Below are 19728 nucleotides of genomic sequence, written 5' to 3' on the forward strand. Positions count from 1 at the left end.
TGCGGCCACTGGAATTCCTCGGTTTTCTCTGGCTCCTTCGGAGGAGGTTCTGGCTCTGTTTCTGGTCTGTCCGGCTCTTCCGTGACCAGAATCTCAGGGACCTGGATGTTGGGCTGGCGGACCAGCCTGGGCTGCAGGGAGTGAGGGGGGCGGCTGTGCTGGGGTGTGGGCTGCGATGGGAACTGGGACAGGGGCTTGTCCTCTTCCAAGCTGCTGGGCTGCTCGATGGAGTCTGACTTCTCAAAGGAGCTCGTGTGCTGGATGACAGAGATCTCCTTCGAGGTTGTTCTCCTCTCCTTGCCCTCCGCGCTCGAAGCCGGTTTGGTGTTCCTGGAATGGAAGCTGGCACTGGCCTCGGAAGGTGCAGATTTTCCCGAGTCTGCTGGTGACTTCAAGGATTCACGGGTCAGGTTTAGAGCCACATCAGAGGAGGCCAGGTTTGCAAACTGAGCGCCTGGGCCGGTGCTGGAGGAGGGGGTGTCAGATAATTCAAAAGCTGGAGGCTCCTCGTCGTCCCCAAGGCTCTTCTCCTTCCGCCTCTTCCGCAGCGGGGTGAGCTCCAAGGTGCTGCCCAGCTTGTAATGCATCATCTGGGGCCACACATCGGGATCTGCCGCGCTCTTCTCCGGCTCCGACGAGGTGTGGGATGTGGCAGAGCGGGGTTTGGAGAGCTGCAGTTCTGAGCAGTAGTACTTCTTGTGGGCCTCGTAATTGTCCCTCTTCTTATAGCGAGCGCCGCACACATTGCACTCGTACATGAACCCTTTTGCCTTTGGGCCCTTGCGGGACTTTTTGGTAAGATCGCTTTCCTTGGTTTCAGGCTCCTCGGGAGGTTTGGGAACAGTTTCTTTGCTGGCAGAGCCAACCTCCTCCGAGACGTATTCCACTCCCAAGGGTAGCTCAATAGCTGGCTGGCGTTTTAGCATTCGAGGGTGGGAGGAAAACGCTTGGCTGCGGCTTAAGACTTCAGGCTCCATGATGTGATCATCAAATGAGTAGCTACCTCTAAAGGTGTGTGGGGAGCTTATAGTGCATGCAGCAGAAGGCATTGAGTGGCTTCTTAGGAGAGGCACTGTCTCTGTGGCACTGTGGGATTGCTGAAGTGACAACAATGATTGTTCGGGCTTCATTTTTTCACCGTGGGATGCCAACACTTTCGCTGCATCCAGCTGGCTGCTGGAACCAGACTTGATATCGAACTGAAACGGTTCCCTGTACGCACCAGACTTTGGGGATTCAATGCTGCTACGCCTGGATAGGGAGCTTCTTCTGGGCTTCACGCTGTCGATTTCACTGGTATCCACAACGGCTTCGTTAATGGTAATTAGCTTAGTGATGTGTTCGATCACCTGTGTTCTAGGCACAGACAGCGGGACCATGCTGGGCTTCTCGTCGCCGGACAGGTGTGGGAACCCCTGGGTGGTGTTTGCAGCCAGCGCCGCCGTCCTTTGCCCGATCCTCCCACACTTCCCAAAGATGATCTCGGCGTAAGATTTGGCGTTGGTGTTGGGAGGGCTGATCTGCTGCTCCGCGCTCTCGGATCTGGAGAAGTACCCGGACTCGGTGCTGCCTTTGCTGCCGGGGCTCAGGAACGCCTGCTCGTCGATCACCTTCTTGCGCTCGCTCAGGCGCAGCGCCAGCTTCTGCTTGATGGTGTGGGTGTCCTCGGACTTATGGCTCAGGGCATGCTCCGACGACGGCTCCACGAACTGGGAGCTGTCCTCGAGGGACTGGGACATGCTGGAATGGGACAATGAGCAGCGGTCATGGCTGGAGCCTTGGCTCCCTGCACTCAGCAGGCTGCTGGAGAGCAGGGTGTGCTTCTGCCTGGGCGACAGCTCCACGGCATGACCCGACATCGCTGCCGTCTCCTCCTCCGAGTCCGTGCTCTCCCCTTCTGTCGGCTCCTCGAAGTCCTCCCCGCTGATCCTCTCCATCTCCAGGCTCGATGGATACATCTCTGCTCCGATCCCTGAGGCCAGCCCAGCTTTTATCCGGTGAGCGTGAGACTTCCTGTGTTTGTACAAATTGCTCTTCGTCTTGAAGGAGAAGCCGCATGGAATGCAGGGGTAGGGCCTCTCCCCCGTGTGGGACCTGATATGTTTCTGGAGCACGCTGGGCTTTGCGCAGGGCCTGCTGCAGTACTGGCAGATGTATTTGCCCGGCTTCTGAGGCTTCTTCTCCTTCTTGTGCACCTCCTCAGCTTGCTTGAGGGACACCTGGGCAGGGCGAGGGATGAAGACCTTCTGCACGGCCGGCATGTCCTCCGCGGGAATGATGGGCGAGTGGGACGGGAGGAGCTGGCCATGGTGGGAGTGCAGCCCGGGGGATGAGAAGGAGCCAGAGGGCCCTGGTCTGACTGGATCAACTAGCTGCCATGTGGGACCTTCCAGGACATGCTCCGGCTTCCCCGGGGACATAAATGCTGGTGCCAGTGCGTGCTGCTGAAGCTGCGGGACGTGGGCGGGGTGGTCGAAGGAGGAGGGCTTGGGTTGTTTCTGGTGGCCGGGCTTCTCCTGGGGCTCCTCTCGCGGAACGGGCAAAGAGCCGGAAAAGTGCTGCGGTGAGATGATATCTCGGAGAGGGGTTCCTTGGGAAGGAGCAGAGCTGCCCTGGTACGTAGTTGGGGATGAAATACTGCCTTGGAAAGCCTCTCCTTTGGGAAGCCTCTTTCTTGGACTTTCCTCAGCCTTTTTTGTGCTCTTCTGGCTTTGTTCAGGATCCATGACCTTAAAAGGGTCTTTGAATGCTATTTCGGGAAGGTTTTGGCAGGCTTCATTTACGAATAATAAAGGTCTCCTCTGTAGATTCCCTGTTTTGCCTGCATTTGCTACGAAGCTGGAGCCGCCAGGAGATGGTTGTTGATTTAAGATTTTACTAAAGTGTCACTAGTTGCTATTTGATTCAAAAAAAAAACGTTTCAAGGTCAATAAAGTTCACATTGGTAACACATGACAAACTACTTCAAAGAGAGAAAACTTTCCAAAACTTTCAGTCCAAATATTTTCCTTGTGAACTTGGTTAAGGCTTTAAACCTTGCCATTTTATTTCAGTTGACAGTGGCAAGCCTTCAAAGTCAAGATGCAACCCACAATGTGTCTCTTGTTTGTTATGCAAAGCTTTGAAAACTTGAGACTTTAGTGCTCATCTCAGAAAGATCCTTTTTTTTCCCTTTCTTTCTCCTGTGCAAGGAAAATAACACTGAACGGTGGATGTCCCCCTGTGTCTTCCTTCTGTTCCACTTTGGAGTTCAAAAGCCTTGGAAAAGTACTTCCCACATTTCTGTAATTACATCCAAAAGAAAAACAAACAAAAAAAAAATGACTTTAGCTTTTGTGTGTAAGTAATTAAACGCTGCTCGTTCTGGGGGGGTTCACAGGGAATATTTTGCACACAAATAATTCGGAATAACTCATTGAATGTCTGCCATTCACAAGACATTATTTTAATGGCAACCTAAACATAAACTGCACCCAGGCAAACCTCAGGGACTCGGTTTAACGCTCACAAAACCTGGCTGTGGGGCAGCAACCAAAGACATGAACTGGAAACAGAGACAGTTTGGAAAAATGCATTAAAACGCTCTCAAACTCGGATTCCTCCTAATCTCCTGCAAGCATGTAGGGGTTTAAAGTTTTCATAATTGTATTTCCCTTCCAAACTGACTGACACCAAAGCACTGCCTCACGCCTCTTACAGCCCTGACAAATAACGAGAGATCTTCTCTGGATGAAAGCTGCTCTTAAGCTGTGCTAATCTTCAGCGTCACCGACGACAAAGGCAGGTAAAGAGGAGCTTTTGTGGGAGCGTTGCCTCTTTAATTTCCTGCCTTTTGTCACCAAACACAGGTGCAAATCCAATTCTTGCAGCACACGTGAGGGCTGCCATCGTGGGCTGTTCCTAAAGGGAAACCCTCTTGAAATGAGTGGGGATGGGACCTCTCAAGCCCTATTGACCACCCTGGTCAGCAAGGGCAGCTTGTGATGGGACACTCCAGGAGGGAATTGCACTGGAATTGCACTGGAATCAGCCGGTGTCTCCAAGAGATGGAGTAGAGGACGGGTGGGACGCTCTGAAGGAAAAGAAGGGCGGTGCTTTTTGAGTGAAGGGAACCGAGAGGTGTGATCTATCAGGAGAAATGAATCCTTGTCCCTCTTTCTGAAGGTATTGCCTGCCCCGGGGTGCTGCACCTCGCTAGGACAGGATTGCTTTGGTTTAATAGGGGGAAAGTGTTCCAAGCCCTGTGTTCTCATCCTGGGGATGGGGCTGAAGTGCAAGTCCAGCAGAGCAGGGAGGAGCAGGGGAGTGAGATTTGAGCTCTGTGACAGCCTGACTTCCTCCTGAAGAGTGAAGATCCACCAGGAGGAACCACAAAGTCCTCCAGGGATTCCCCACACCTCATTCACTCCTGCAACCCTGTGGGCTCAATGAGAAAAGGGACGTGGGGTTTAAGGGGATGTAGCTTAATTAGCAGAGTCTAACGATGCTGGGACACCTGGGGACACATCGTGACCAGCCAGACTTCACAAAACTCTCTGAAAACCTTCTGCTGTTTGGACACATCACCTCAGATGGCCGAATTTAGGGTGCAAGTCCTTGGACACAACTCTGTCACGGAGAGAGGCAGCTGCCACTGAGGGACCCAACGGGGACAACGCATCCCCCGCGAGGGGCTCAGTTCAGGGACACTGGTGGCCCTGAGATGCCATTTTTTACTCACTGGACAAGTGGCTTCTGTTACTGCCCAGCTGTGACACCAAGTCTCAGGGCAATGACACAAAATCAGTCCTAGGCTTGAACTTCACCTTCCTTTTCCCCAAATCCAGGCCCTGCTCCCCTCCAGCACAACCTCCAAACTTCCCAGGACCTGCAGAGCACCTGCTCTTGCCCTGACTTGCTGAGGAGGTCGGGCTCGTTGCTGTGAGAAGGATTTAATTACCTTCTGAAAGCCGTTTTCTGAGCAGCCCTCAGTGCTGACTAACCCTGAGCGTGGTCTGGGCTAGACTTTGAGCCCAGCACTTACTGAAGATCAAAGACACTCGTGGGGCTGATTTATCACCTTGATTTCTGCCCACATTGCTGGGGTTTGCCCCACTCGTGACACACAGAGCTTTTTAACTCGGGAGAAGTGGATTTAAGCAGGGACAGAGAACTTTAACCAGGCAGAAGTGGATTTAGGTGGGGATTTTTTCAGCAAGTGCAGAGTGAGCTGCCACAAGCTCAAGTATTCACACTTAAGAATTCCCAACTCAACCTGAACAACTTTTTAATACTGAATTTCCTGCTATAGGCAACGTACCAATTCCTAAATGTACAGCAGTGAGGCTTGCAAAGAAAATTCTTGAGTTGATTCAATATTACCCCAAATGTCCAGACCATTCGATGTTCCTTGTTCTCCTCTGATGAACACATGGGCCCCAGCTGACTTCTTTTTTTTTTTAGGAATTCTGCCCAAAAGTGAACAATTCAAGGACAAGCCAACAAACAAACACACCTGGCTGCCTACAGCAGCGAGCGGGGCCATCCCGGGCCAGCTCAGGCTACTTTGGACATCTTTATTCCATTACTGGGAATGAGGCTCCTGGAATGCCAATGGCAAAGGATAACTCTCCTGGCTGGATCAGTTCATCCAGGCTGGGACTTCTCCAAGGAAAATTTAACAGTGCAACAAAAAACAGGAGAAAAAACATGCAGCCCGAGAGGGTTTCTCCACTAAGAATCCAGAGGGAGGGAGAAGAGGAAGGGAGATTTCATCAGGATCAGGAGCTTCGTCCCGAGGGACAGCTCCGATCTCTGCTCCTGGGACAGGGACAGCACCCAGGGAGCGGCTGGAGCTGGGCCAGGGCAGGCTCAGGCTGGAGAGCAGGGAAAGGTTCTTCCCCCAGAGGCTGCTGGGCACTGCCCAGGCTCCCCAGGGAATGGGCACGGCCCCGAGGCTGCCAGAGCTCCAGGAGCGTTTGGGCAGCGCTGCCAGGGATGCCCAGGGTGGGATTTGGGGTTGTTTGGGCAGGATTTGATAATCCTTGAGGTCCCTTCCAGCTCAGGATATTCCGTGATTCTCCAACCCTACAATATTTTCCCCTCAGCATCCCGAGCCTGGCACTGGCACAACAACAGCAAATCCTGAAGGAAAAAGCTGCAGGGATTATCTGGCACACGGTTTCCAGCTGCTGCCATCACATGTCTGCAGCCCGGTCCGAGGCACAGGCACTCAAACTGGGGATTCCAGCTTTTCTTTCTATTCAGACAGCATTTCTTAGGGTTTCACTTGAGATGCAGTGGAGCAAACACGAGCAGGAACGCCCATTGCGTTCCCAGTGCCAGAAACAAAGGCTGCCACCCCGATGGAAGGAATCGGTGACAGAATTCCCTCTGATTTTAATGGGACCAGAATTTTACCCTAAAGCCTGAGAGAAAATGCCCAGAAAAACGCTCTTCTAGAAAGTCACAATTGTTGGGATTCTGAACGACCTTATTATGGCGGAAATGGGTCATGCAAGGAGGGCCAGGCACACGTTTTCCCAATCCTAAACCTCATCCAGTCCTAAACCTCTCCCAATCCTAAACCTCACCCAGTCCTAAACCTCTCCCAGTCCTAAACCTCACCCAGTCCTAAGCCTCTCCCAGTCCTAAATCTGACCCAATCCTAAACCTCACCCAATCCTAAACCTCACCCAGTCCTAAACATCTCCCAGTCCTAAACCTCTCCCAATCCTAAAGTTTACCCAATCCTAAACTTTACCCAATCCTAAACCTCACCCAATCCTAAACCTCTCCCAATCCTAAACCTCACCCAATCCTAAACCTCTCCCAATCCTAAACCTCTCCCAGTCCTAAACCTCTCCAATCCTAAACATCTCCCAGTCCTAAACCTCTCCCAATCCTAAACGTCTCCCAATCCTAAACCTCACCCAATCCTAAACTTTACCCAATCCTAAACCTCACCCAATCCTAAACCTCTCCCAATCCTAAACCTCTCCCAGTCCTAAGCCTCTCCCAAGTCCTCCTGAAGGCTTTGAGGAAGAGCTGACCACTGCCCAGCCTCAGGCCTGGGACCATCACCCCACCCACATGAGCTCTTCCCCAGCAGATTTGGGGTTGAGACCCCTCCTGAACGGGATGAGAAATGCTGGGCCTGGCGCCTGAGCTCCAAGTGGGAACATCACTGAGAAGACATCAGGATTTTCCAGTGGGATTTTTGGGAAGCTGTCACAGCCCCGCCTTTTCCAACCACGACAGCAATTTCCTCTCTGTATACACCCAATTTTAGCCTGTTCTTAGGGACTCCAGGCTTATGGGGAAAGCCTGGTGGGCTGCTGGAAAATCCACGTCTTTGTTGGACACAAGTGTGAAGCCAAACTTTAGACAAATTTAACGACCAACCGCCTTGGACATTTGTTAAATACTTTGCTAAAAATTGTTAAATTTGTTAAATAAACTTTAAATCTTCCAACTTTTGTGCAAGCGAGGGAAGCAGGCACAGCACCAGCTCCTATTTCTGTTCCATGGACAGAACTGGCAGCCACTAAAGTGCCCTGCCTGTGGGAGGATCCAGCATTTACCCCTTTTTAATTAGGGGTTAATCAATCTGGAGATGCACATCTGGGGGGAAAACAAACAGCAGGTTTTTTGCAGTAGCTGATGGTGTTCCTCAGCTCTTCCAAAACACCTCGACCTGTGTATAAAACCAGATGTGAGAAGCACGGGGTGGAGAGTTTGGTGCTACCTGGAGGTTGTGGGAGGCCCCAAATTAGCTTTGAACAAGCGATTGATGAAGAGAAGGATTTAATGCAAACAACAGCAGGGGCAGACCCCCTGAAATCACCTCTTGTAACTCAGAAATATAAAAATGAAGCACTCGGAGGACTCAAAAGGCAAAAGTTTCTCAAATGAATTGAAGTGAAAGCAAAATAAACTGGACAAGGAGAAAGGCAGGTCCTGCTGCCAGGTGGAGCCCACAGCAAAGGGCGGGGGAGGCCCCCAGGGTGGGAAAAGCAGAGGATACTCACAGTGGACTGGGGAGTCTGGAATTTTGGTGGTGTCCCTCTCTCGTTTGCCCACGGCTGAGTTCAGTCTGTGGGAGGAAGAGCAGGCTGGGCTCAGAATGTGCAGATATCCCAGTGCCACCTCCAAGGAGCAGCCAGGCCCTGCTGGAGACAGCAGCAGGTAACCACAGCAGGGCACAAACAGTGCCACGGCTGGGGAGCCCCTGGGGCTGCATCCCCTCCCTCGGGTGACACCAACGCTCAGAGACAACACAGCGCTGTGGGGTGTTCCTCCTCTGGCTCAGGTATTCCTGCTCTTGGATTAGGTATTTTTCCTGCTGGCCCAAGAATTCCCCCTCTGGGCCCAGGCGTTCCTACTCCTCGACAAGGTGTTTCCCTTCTTGGCCCAGTTATTCCTTCTCTTGGACCAGTTATTCCTTCTCTTGGACCAGTTATTCCTCCTGGACCAGTTATTCCCCATCCTGGACCAGTTACTTCCCTCTTCCTGTATTCCATCTCCTGCACCAGGTATTCCCACTCCTGGACCAGGTATTCCTATATTCCTCCTCTTGGCCCAGGTATTCCTCATCTGAACCAGGTATTATTCCCCCTGGACCAATTACTTCTCCTCCTGGACAAGCTATTTCCCTTCCTGGCCCAGCCCTTCCTCCAAAGCACATATTTAGTCTCAATATTTGCATTTATACCACCTTTAGTTTTAATGAAATCATTCATTTGCTCCACATTCACCTTCCACAGACATCCCAGCACATCCCAACACCTTCCCGATGAGGAAAGGCTGGGAGAGCTGGGGGTGCTCAGCTGGAGAGGAGAAGGCTCCAGGGAGAGCTGCGAGCCCCTTGCAGGGCCTAAAGGGGCTCCAGGAGAGCTGCAGAGGGACTGGGGACAAGGGATTCAGGGCCAGGACCCAGGGAATGGCTTCCCAGTGCCAGAGGGCAGGGCTGGATGGGATCTTGGGCAGGAATTGTTCCCTGGCAGGGTGGGCAGGGGCTGGCATGGAATTGCCAGAGCAGCTGGGGCTGCCCCTGGATCCCTGGTAGTGCCCAGGGCCAGGCTGGACATTGGGGCTGGAGCAGCCTGGGACAGTGGGAGGTGTCACTGTCCATGGCAGGGCAGGGGTGGGATGGGATGAGCTTTAAGGTCCTTCCAACCCAAATCATTCCGGGATTCTGGAATTCACATGTTTGGATCCTCAGGCTTGAGCAACATCTGCTGAGCTGCCGAGGGGAGAAGACAAACCGGGGCTAAGATGGAGAGATTTCAGTTCCGTTCCCACTTTGGTTACACATTTCCTGGGTGAAACTGGGCAAGCTCATCCCACTCGGGCCCAAGTTCGTCCCCATTTCCAAACGGGAACACTTCCCTATCCCACAGCGGTGCTGTGACTCAGCACTGAGCGTCTGGGGGGCCCTGGATCCTACGGGAAGGGAGAGACCCACGGAGATAAACAGGGATCCTCTTAACTGGAAACAGATGGGGAGACAGCCAGGAGACTTTCTCTGCTCATTAAAAAACCCCAGGATTAAAAGGCTGTGCTTATTCACTTTTATTTTTATCCCACGTGGTTTCAGCAATTTTCCCTCCCACCTTTCCAGGCAGAGAAGGGCCCCCAGAACCTGAGGAAAACATGAACGAACCCAACTCTGCATTTATTCGAGGCAAAGGGTTAATCCTACAGAGTTTCATCACTTCAAAGAGGCTTTCCAGAAAAGCGTCTGAGTCACAACAGAGAAATCATTGCAAAATCTGCACATTTGAGAGCTAAATCTTCCCAGAAATATCACCCTCAACACTAGAAGGGGAGGGGGGAATACAAAAAGCAGCCGGGCCCGTGCAGCCTGAGGAGCAGCAGCAGCAGAAGGGCAGTGATGGAGCAAAGCATCAGCACTTCCATGAATTCCTTGGAGCCAGCACTCGGCTCTGGCCAGCCAGGACAAGGCTCTGGCTCAGGCTCCAGGCAGCCCCAGCTCTGTTGCAGCCCCAGCCCAGCTCAGGCTGATCCATTTCCATTTTTTTCCCTAAAATGGGATTTGCAGCCTGGCTCCCACTCCTGCAGGCGCTGCCAATCCACTCCCGTATTCCAGAGGGGATTTTTACTTTTATAAGGACACCGATCCTGTTTTCTTGCGGCCAAAATTCAAGAAAATCACCTTTTTTAGAGACATTTAAGATGACCCTCGAGGTGCAGTGCCTGCGATTGTGAGGAATTCCGAGCATTCCCATCTCATCTCCTCCACGGGATTGTGCAAATCCCTGCTGCTCTCCCTTCTCACTGTTCAAAAGTCACTATTTAATACTTTTAAACCACTCCTGCCTGATGATTCCTTCAGAATTCCTCGGGATTGACCACTCCAGGCCTGCCAGATCCAGGGTGGGGAGGCAGCTGGTGGTGAGCTTCTGATTCCATCCAAGGTAATGCAGGGAAGGCAGGAATTGCCTTTCCCTGGAAATGTGCTCGCCTGCAGAGATTCCTGTGTGAACCCAGGGATTGAGAAACCTCCCAGAACGTTCCTGCACCATCTCAAAGCACAGGAGTGGGAAAAAAAAGGAGGAACGGGCAACTCCAGTTCAGTTGGAGTTTGTGATTCCTGCTCAACCTCAGGATTGCAGCAGGAAGGAGTCAATCCCACAGCCCTGGATCTGTGGCCAGCTTCAGAGGGTCAGTGGGAACGGCTCTCCCTGACCTTCCCCTGGATGAGCCTCTCCTTGGATACTGCCCTGACTTTCCTGCAGGGATAGACAGCCCACGGATGCACTCACCAATCCATGGATGCACACCCCAATCCATGGATGCACTCACAAATCCATGGATGCACTCACAGCCCATGGATGCACTCTCCAATCCATGGATGCACTCTCCAATCCATGGATGCACTCACAGCCCATGGATGCACCCCCCAATCCATGGATGCACACCCAGTCCATGGATGCACACCCCAATCCATGGATGCACTCACAAATCCATGGATGCACTCCCCAACCCATGGATGCACACACCAATCCATGGATGCACACCCAGTCCATGGATGCACACACAAATCCATGGATGCACACCCCAATCCAGGGATGCACATCCCAATCCATGGATGCACTCACCAATCCATGGATACACTCACCAAAACATGGATGCACTCACCAATCCACGGATGCACTCCCAGCCCATGGATGCACTCTCCAGCCCATGGATGCACACCCCAATCCATGGATGCACTCACAAATCCATGGATGCACTCACCAATCCATGGATACACTCACCAAAACATGGATACACTCACCAAAATATGGATGCACTCACCAATCCACGGATGCACTCCCAGCCCATGGATGCACTCCCCGCCCCTGGGTGCACAACACAAATCCATGGATACACTCACAAATCCATGGATGCACTCACCAATCCATGGATGCACTCACCGCTCCATGGATGCACACCCCGCACTCCCAGCCCACGGATACACTCCCAGCCCATGGAGCATCTCCAACCCCAAGCCCAGGCAGGACCAGGAAGGGTTTTTTATAAGGATTCTTTTCCAGCAGGATTTTGAGCAGCAGGCTTTGCTCTGAGGGGGATCTCCCCCTTCTGCAGAGGGCACAGCCCCACCGCAGCCCCTGAGATGGAGGGAGCTCCTTCAGCTTGGGAATTCCGGTCAGGACATTGATCCTGGCTCCTTCCATGTGCTGGGACTGGAGCAGGCCCAGGGGCTCTGCAGCTGGAGGGTGCCGGGTGCTCCCCACCAGGCGCTGCCCTGCTGCTCCTGCCCTCCGGAGCCAGCTCCTCCTGCTCCGGCTGAGCTCCCGGGATGGAGCAGAGGGAAGAGCTCCCAGGGAAGCTGAACCAGGACAGATGAAGCCCAACAGAACTCAGGCTGCCAAACTGCTCAGAAAGAGATCAGAGGGCAACCTCCAGACACCCACTCAGGGCTGTCTGAGCCTGGGTCCAGTTTGGAGCTCCAGTAAGAAGTCCAGGGATGAGGAGAGTTCCCAGATAAGCCCATTTTTCTGTGGAGCCACGCTGGTTTGGGAGCTGCAGCGGGTCAGGGAGAGCCCAGTTCCTGGAGCTGACTTGGGATGTGCCAGAGCCTGGCTCATCCTTCAAACCCCACGCAAATCCCAGCCCAGGCAGTGCCCCAGTGGGAGCTGAGATCCCAAACTCCCAGCACGGGAACCCAGCAGGGATTCCAGCACTAAGGGAGAGCACCAGACCCCAGCCAAGCCCACAAGTGGGAACAGCTCTGTCCCAGCCCTTTCCTGGTTTCCTTTTGCCCTACAACAAAGCGCAGCCAGTCCCAGGTGCTGGCTGCTGCTCACACATCCTGGCCTGAGCTGTCCGGGACGGACCAGTTTGGAACCTCCTCTCTCCCAGAATCCTGGAGAACAATTCCTGGAGCAGCAGGAGAGCTGCAGCCACACCAGTGAGATGGCCAGTGGGTGACCACCCGGGCCGGAGCTGAGGGACAGGCGGGAGGCAGCAGCAGGGACGTCGTGGCTGTGGGAATAACGAGCTAATCCCCATTCCCAGAATATTCCCCAGAGCTTTATCCACACGGATTTGACCACCCAGGATCCAGACCCCACGCCAGCCCACGTAACTCCTGCAGGATTTCTACAGAAACACTGAATCATTAAAGCTGGAATAGCCCTCCAGGATAACTCCAGCCTTCGACCCAACTCCACCACGTTCACAAACCACATCGCCACTCATTTTCCAGGCACTTCCAGGGCTGGTGATTCCACCACTTCCCTGGGAAGTTTGTTCCAACAAGGACACGGGGAAAGCTCAGCAATCAGGCTGCAATAGTGCCCTTTTCAGCCCGTAGTCACTCAGCCTTTCCTGGCTCTCCACAGCAGGGGAACACCAGGGAGGAGCAGCTTTTCCCAAGTTTCCTGCATGACGCTCTCCAGCTGAATTAATACCATTTCCTTCCCAGCTTATTTGGCATTCCAGGGGCTTCCTGAGAGCAGCATTCCCCTCTAGGCTTCACTAAAGAAAATAATTGGGGAAAAAAAAAGGAACAAAAGAAAAAAAACCAACCAACAAAAAACCCCCAAGAAGTGCCGTGGGCTGTTGACTGCATTGTTTGGCTCAGCCCCTGGTTTCCTGACCGTTGGTTGCTGCGGGAGCTGGAACCGCTCCATAAGGGGAAAAATGAGGAATTTTGGTGTGTTCTGCCAATAGCAGAAGAGAGGGACACTTCTGGCAGGTTGCAGAAGTGCCCAGCACTGAACGGCTGCGGGAGGGCCGGGGCAGGGAGGCTCTGCCTCGATCCACGTGTGAGCAGGGCTGGGCCTGCCCATGGAGAACCTTCCCGGGCCGTGATCCAGAGGAGTTTTCCCTCAGGATGCACCGGCAGGACACAGCCGGGCCGGTGATGTCACCTGCAGGGCACAGCAGCTTTGTAGGACTGAACAAAACCAAGTGAGGGATTGGAAGGCAAAGAGAACAGTAAAAGGGAAACTTTTAACATGCAAATTCCAGCTCTGCTCCTCGACAATTTTAGTCTTGCACAAACTGCTCTTTGTCTCGTTAACGATAAAGCAGAAGCAATTAAGCAAAGTGCAATAAAACTTAAACAGAAGAGAATTAAACCGACTCCGGGATTATTGTATAACCCCACTGACGGGACCCTTCCAGCTGGTATCACAAAAAGCTGCCGGTTTGCTTCAAATGCAGAATGGAGGAGCAGAAATTCTGCAGGAAACGTCTCCCTAAAAACAATCTCTCCGTTGGGACAGAGGCTGTGGAGGGCTGGGAGCTGCCTCAGCTTTATCCCTGTGCTGAATTCCAGCCCGAGCCCTCAGCAAGGCTTCCTCTCTTCCTCCTGGCATGGGACAACGGGCACAGAATCCTGGCATGGTTTGGGTTGGAAGAGACCTTAAAAACCATCTAAATCCAACCTTGGCATGGGTGGCACTGTCCCAGGCTGCTCCAGCCCCAATGTCCAGCCTGGCCTTGGGCACTGCCAGGGATCCAGGGGCAGCCCCAGCTGCTCTGGCAATTCCATGCCAGCCCCTGCCCACCCTGCCAGGGAACAATTCCTGCCCAAGATCCCATCCAGCCCTGCCCTCTGGCACTGGGAAGCCATTGCCTGGGTCCTGGCCCTGAATCCCTTGTCCCCAGTCCCTCTGCAGCTCTCCTGGAGCCCCTTTAGGCCCTGCAAGGGGCTCGCAGCTCTCCCTGGAGCCTTCTCCTCTCCAGCTGAGCACCCCTTCCCTGTCAGCCCACACCGACCCCAAACTGACGCCCTTTCCCCCAGTCACTATTTTCCCTGATGGATTTACCTGTAGAAGATCACGGGGGAGTTTTGTGCCCTCCAGACACACATCAGGGCTGGAAAATGGGTTTTCTCTAAGCCCCATAAGTGGTGGCTGCACACAGGGCCTGTGCCCCACAGGAGGAATTCTGATCTGATCCCTGAGGACAACGGGGATGGTCCCGCCTCACATCCACCAATCCCCCATCCTGACACACACAGGGGTTCCTGGAGCCCGCTGCTCTTGGCAGACAAAGATGTCCCGACAGCAGCAGCTCCAGGGAAGCCCCAGCAGGGCCCAAAGGAGCTGGAAGCAGGAGCAGCCCCTGCCCGAGCCAAGGCTCTGGTGCTGGCAGCTTCTGCCCCTTCCCTGGATGGCACCGTGGGAGCGGGGCCAGAACCCACTCACGGGTTCATCTCTGTGCTCAGTCCCTGGCACAGCTCTGGTGCCTGGGCTTTTGTTTTGGCAGCTGCACGCGCAGTTACTGAGGTCGGGTTTTTTCCTTTTAATGTTTTCTGGTTTATGTTTAAAAAAAAAAAAAAAAATCATGGAATATCTACGGGGTTTTGTCATTTCCCCGTGCAAGAAAACAAAGTGAATTTACAGGGTTTTAGTGAAGTCCCGGGATGTGCCAAGGGCTGCATCCTTCCAGGGATTAAATGCCAGGCGCTGGTGGAGGTGAGAGAGGCGTTGGAAAAGCAGCCAGGAAAATGTGGAGCCTCACATCTGCCACGTCCAAAAGCCAAAAACACACAGGGCACAACCTCAGAGCTCCTCCAGAGCCTCCTGACTGCTGCTCCCACAGCTCCAGCAGCCTCACACGGAGAATTCCCACAGAAAACACAGACAGCTTCACCCCCTCGGCCTGCTCGGCTTTTTTCTGGGCCCTCAAGCACAGAAAAGAGGGATGAAGGCTGAAAAAAGGCGGAGCTACAACCTGGGACAGGCAGAGCAAAGGATCTGGAGAAGAGAAAACTCCAGGGAGATCTTGGTGCAGCCTCCTGGTGCTCGGAAGGGGCTCATAAAGGGGGGATCAACGTCCTACAGGGGCAGAGAGTGACAGGACAAGGGGTTTTAAACCAAACAGGAGAGGTGCAGGGAGGGAATTGGGAAGGAATTGTTCCCTGGCAGGGTGGGCAGGGGCTGGCATGGAACTGCCAGAGCAGCTGGGGCTGCCCCTGGATCCCTGGCAGTGCCCAAGGCCAGGCTGGACATTGGGGCTGGAGCAGCCTGGCACAGTGGGGGGGGTCCCTGCCATGGCAGGGGTGGCACTGGGTGGGATTTAAGGTCCTTCCACCCCAAACCATTCCAGGTTTCTGTGATTCCCGACCCTATGATCTCCCCGGCCCCATCAGGGCCATCTCCCCATCCTAGGGAGCCTGGAGGGGAATCCAGCCCTACCCACCAGGAGCAGCCACATCAGGGCTCCTAGGCTGGGCGGGGAATGGAAGTTTGGGATTGAAATCTGTGGACAGAGCATTAAAGATGCCACGAAATCTTCTGGGCAACCCCAGCCTGCAATTCCCACCCTTCTGGGCAGGAGGTTCTCCTTTCCCTTTCTCCATGCACAGAATTCCAGCTTCAGAATTCCAGCTTCGAGTTAACCGCGGTCCCAAGTACTCTAAAGAATAGAAGGTACTGTAAAACTGCAAATATATTATAAATTCCCTGAATTAGGATGGTGCAAAAGCATTTTTGCCTGGGAATTTTTCGCTTGGCAATTCCTTCACCTGTGTGTGCAGCCCCTGAAAACCAAAATAAGTCATGTTTTCCACTCTCTGGACACAGCATCCACACACAGTGCGGTGTTATTTAATTGAATATACAGAGGAGATGCTGAAAGATTTCTGTTGAAATGAAAAAAAATAATTGGAATCTCAGTGGAAATTCAACAAGGGAACTTCCCCAAGCGATTCAGGGCCAAAGGCGATGGGGTTTTTCCCTATCCTCAACAAAAAGGCAGAAAGAGAAGAAAATGATCCTTTTATTCCGTGCGGGCAAACCCAGAGTTTCTGGTCCTTTCTCCAGGATGGGAATCTCCCTTCCCCAGAGGCTCGTAGGGAGCTCATCCTGAAACTCCTTTCCGTTTTGTCCCGGAACAGAAATGGTGACAGACCCAGAAATGTGAATTAGGCCCAGTGAGCAGGTCCCTGCCTGTCTCCAGTGCCACCCTCAGCCCCACAAAGCCTTTGCTGTGCTCCCACTCCGTGGCAGGGGAACTGGGGGAGAATTGGGTTCATGAACACAGCTTTTCTCCAGGTAAATATTTTCCCAGGCAAGGTGGAGCTGCTGGAAAGGGATTCACCAGGGAACCCAGAGCCAGCTGCAAGGCGTGGAGTTTTTCCGTCCCTTCCAAAGGAGAGTGTAGCTATTTCTGCTTTATCTTTATTTTTATATATATTTATATCCTGCAGTTGTCTGCGCGCACACACACCCCTCCATGTGCGACTCTGACTCAAAATTCCAAACCAAATCCCAATTCCAGGCCATTCTCAGCAGATCCCAATTTCACACAGCTGGGAAGGCTGTGAAGACCTGGCCCCCCTGGAAGATCCTGATGTTCCCCACAGCAGATCCAGGGGGGAAACCTCACATTTTAGAGCTCTGGAGCGCACACAGAGAGAGCACAAATAACTTTTAAATCAAGATATGCGTTTGTTTAACAGGAAAGGGAGGAAAAGCATGACAGAGTTTGGAGGGAATGTCGGGAGCTGTGCGGGGAGAGCGGAGTCAAGTCTGGGCAGTGTTTGCTCCCCTGTCATCACTGGCTCCACAGACCTCCCTTGTCTGCACTCACAAAAATCCACCTTGTGCCAGGGAACCAGGCCTTAACGAGCGCCAGAGCGTGTTTTGGGTCATTTCCAGGTGATTGGGCTCCTCTTAACAGATCCTGCTTGTAGATGAAGGCAAATATTTGTGTAGGGACCCCATTGGCTGCGTGTCCGTCTCTCCTGGTTTTTCCCCTCATAAACCTGTTCCTCAGGAATCCACAGCCCAGCGCTGGCTGGGGCAGCGGGAGAAAACCCAGAGCAGGGTTTTCCACATCCTCAGAACCCCAGACAGGATCTCCTCCTCACCAGAGAGTCTCCACTCTTCCCACCCCGCTGCATCCATCAGAAATTCCCCTTTTTCGACTCCTACACAGGGATGCAGCCTGGCCAAATATTTCCTCCAGCATCTTCTGCTCCCAGTGGATTGGGGTGGCTCTTTGGGACACCTGAGGTGGATTTGGAGGGGAAGAGCTCTGCCCTTTGGTGGGACAAATCTCCTGAGCCTCCAGCAAAGCTGCAGGACAACGAATGATCATTAATCGAATGATTCTTTATCGAAATGAGAACCTGGAGCCTCCTGCCTGTGCCTGGGATGGAACAGCCACTCCAAGATTTAAACGCTAATTTAAACCCCAGGAATCCTGGTGCTGCCCTTTCCTTGCTCCTTGCTCCAGTGCCATTTCCTGACGTTTTCCTTCCCTTTATCCCTGTAAGGGTTTGAGGGCTCCAAGTGGGAGCAGAGTTCAGGATGCAGCCGGGAGGACAAAGCCACACGAGGCCGCCACAGGATCTGCAGGAGTCGGGGTGAGGATGAGCAGGAGGATCCACTCCAGGAGAGACCCCCAGTTTCACCCCATTCCCAACAAAAGCCCACTCCCACAGTGTGGGAATGGTGATTGGAATACCCCAAGGGAAGGGCTCATGTGAAGGATTTGTGTTTGCTGCACCCACCTGCTGGATTCTCACTTGGACATGGAATTGTGGAACCATGGAATGGTTTGGCTTGGGGGGACGTTAAAGCTCATCCAGTCCCCAGGGTCACCTTCCACTCTCCCAGGTGGCTCCAAGTCCTGTCCAACCTGACCTGGGACCTTCCAGGGATGGAGCAGCCACAGATTCATGAGAAACAACTCGATTTTGGTGCCTTTATTGACCACTGATGTTTGTGTGGTGAAGGCACCTGCAGGTGGAGCTGGCAGATGGAGAGGTGACCCCGAGAGCCACCAATGAGGCCAAAAGCAGCTGGGAGGTTCCAGAACTTCCCCTGATTTAAAAGGAAACCAACCCTAAGTCCAGCCTGTGCCTCCTGGAAACATTCCAGCTGTACCTGCTGCTGTCACACCCAGGGGCTGGATAAATTATCCCAACACATCCAAGCCGGGAGCAAAGCGACATCCTCAAGTGGATCAGGAGAACGAGAGCATTCAGTGGCACAAACCCCCCTTTTCCAACCCTGCCAGACTCAGGGAATTTGTTTCCAAGAGCCAGCCAGTGCTGTGCACATTTATTACCACGTCTCTCACGAGATAAGGTGTGAGCTCCTGTTTCGTTAGCAACGAGCTCACACTGGTGACCAAAAATACCTTGAAAACACCTCGCTGAGCTCATCAGGGCTCAGAGCTGGAATGGCATCAAGGTCAAATATTAAAGATTTCAAGGTAAATAAATATTTTTTGGAAGGCTGGTGCCACAACCCAAGCAAAGACAGTGGATATATCCCTGTGGACAGACACGCAGAAAATCTGAGAGCATATTCCTTCAGCTTAGCATGGGGCTCAATCAACAATTGGATTCAAAATATTCATTTGGGGATATTTTTAAAAGAATTTTAATGTGTTTGTCAAGAAAAAATGGACAAATAATTTCCTCAGCACATCCAACCTGTTTTATTTATTTAACTGCGTGTTACCTTTTCCTAAGAAATTAAAAAACCAGATCTGAAACCTGCAGAGAATCCAGAGCCAGAAATTACTCATGTGCTCAGCTACTGATCCAAAAAGCCTCCTGCTCTGCAGAGCCTCGAGAGGAAGAATGCTTCAAAAACCCTCCCTAAGATGAAATCTCTGATGGAACAACTGAGAGATCACCAAAAAACCAAAAAATCATTCTTTTAACGCAAGCAAGAAACTCTTCAGTCAAAGATCCCAAGCAGCCACACATCTGAACTTGAGATGAAACGGCTGCTTTAGAAAAAAATAAATAAACAAAGCAAATACAAACACTTAAAATAATCAACTGCTGGCAAAGTGGATCCTCAGCCAGCATCCGTCCCCCTCTGACTGTGCCAGCGTGAGAAATAGCACAGGTTTTTGGAGTTTTGTTCTGATTCCTTGGTTAAATCCAGGAATCCTCACAGCTGGATTCCCAATGGATTTTTCCTGGTCTATCCCAGAGCAGCAACAACTTTTTCCCCCCCCAGATCCCATTTACAAAGCGCAGCCCTGAACCTCCAACCACCACTCCTTCTTCAAGGGGCTGCTGCAAACCCACCCTGAGCACCGTCCCCTCAGACAGAGACCCCTCAGTGATCCCAAACAAGCTGGGTTTGGGTCCAGGGAGAGACAATTCCCGTTGTAACAACTCCTCTGCCTCTTGCCCCATGTGCAGAGCAATGTTTGGACACGAGGCAAGTCTGAAACTGCCTCCAGCCTCTTTAGGAAAGCTTAAAAAAAATGTTAGAAATACCAAAAAAAAAAAAC

At 52.6% G+C, this 19728-nt stretch overlaps 1 protein-coding gene across 1 annotated transcript in view; it reads right to left on the minus strand.

Moving 5' to 3' along the window:
• HIVEP3 (human immunodeficiency virus type I enhancer binding protein 3) overlaps positions 1-19728 on the minus strand; it is a gene marked incomplete at its 3' end in the record, with an annotated part of 247675 nt that overhangs the window by 61403 nt on the left and 166544 nt on the right. The window contains exon 5 of the mRNA XM_017743733.1: positions 1-3282. This exon is cut by the window's left edge and continues 2401 nt beyond it. Within this exon, the coding sequence (XP_017599222.1) occupies positions 1-2726 (2726 nt within the window). The remainder of the gene's footprint in view (positions 3283-19728) is intronic.

The sequence above is a fragment of the Corvus brachyrhynchos genome, unplaced genomic scaffold (assembly GCF_000691975.1).
Source record: "Corvus brachyrhynchos isolate BGI_N302 unplaced genomic scaffold, ASM69197v1 scaffold580, whole genome shotgun sequence".
NCBI lineage: Eukaryota > Metazoa > Chordata > Aves > Passeriformes > Corvidae > Corvus > Corvus brachyrhynchos.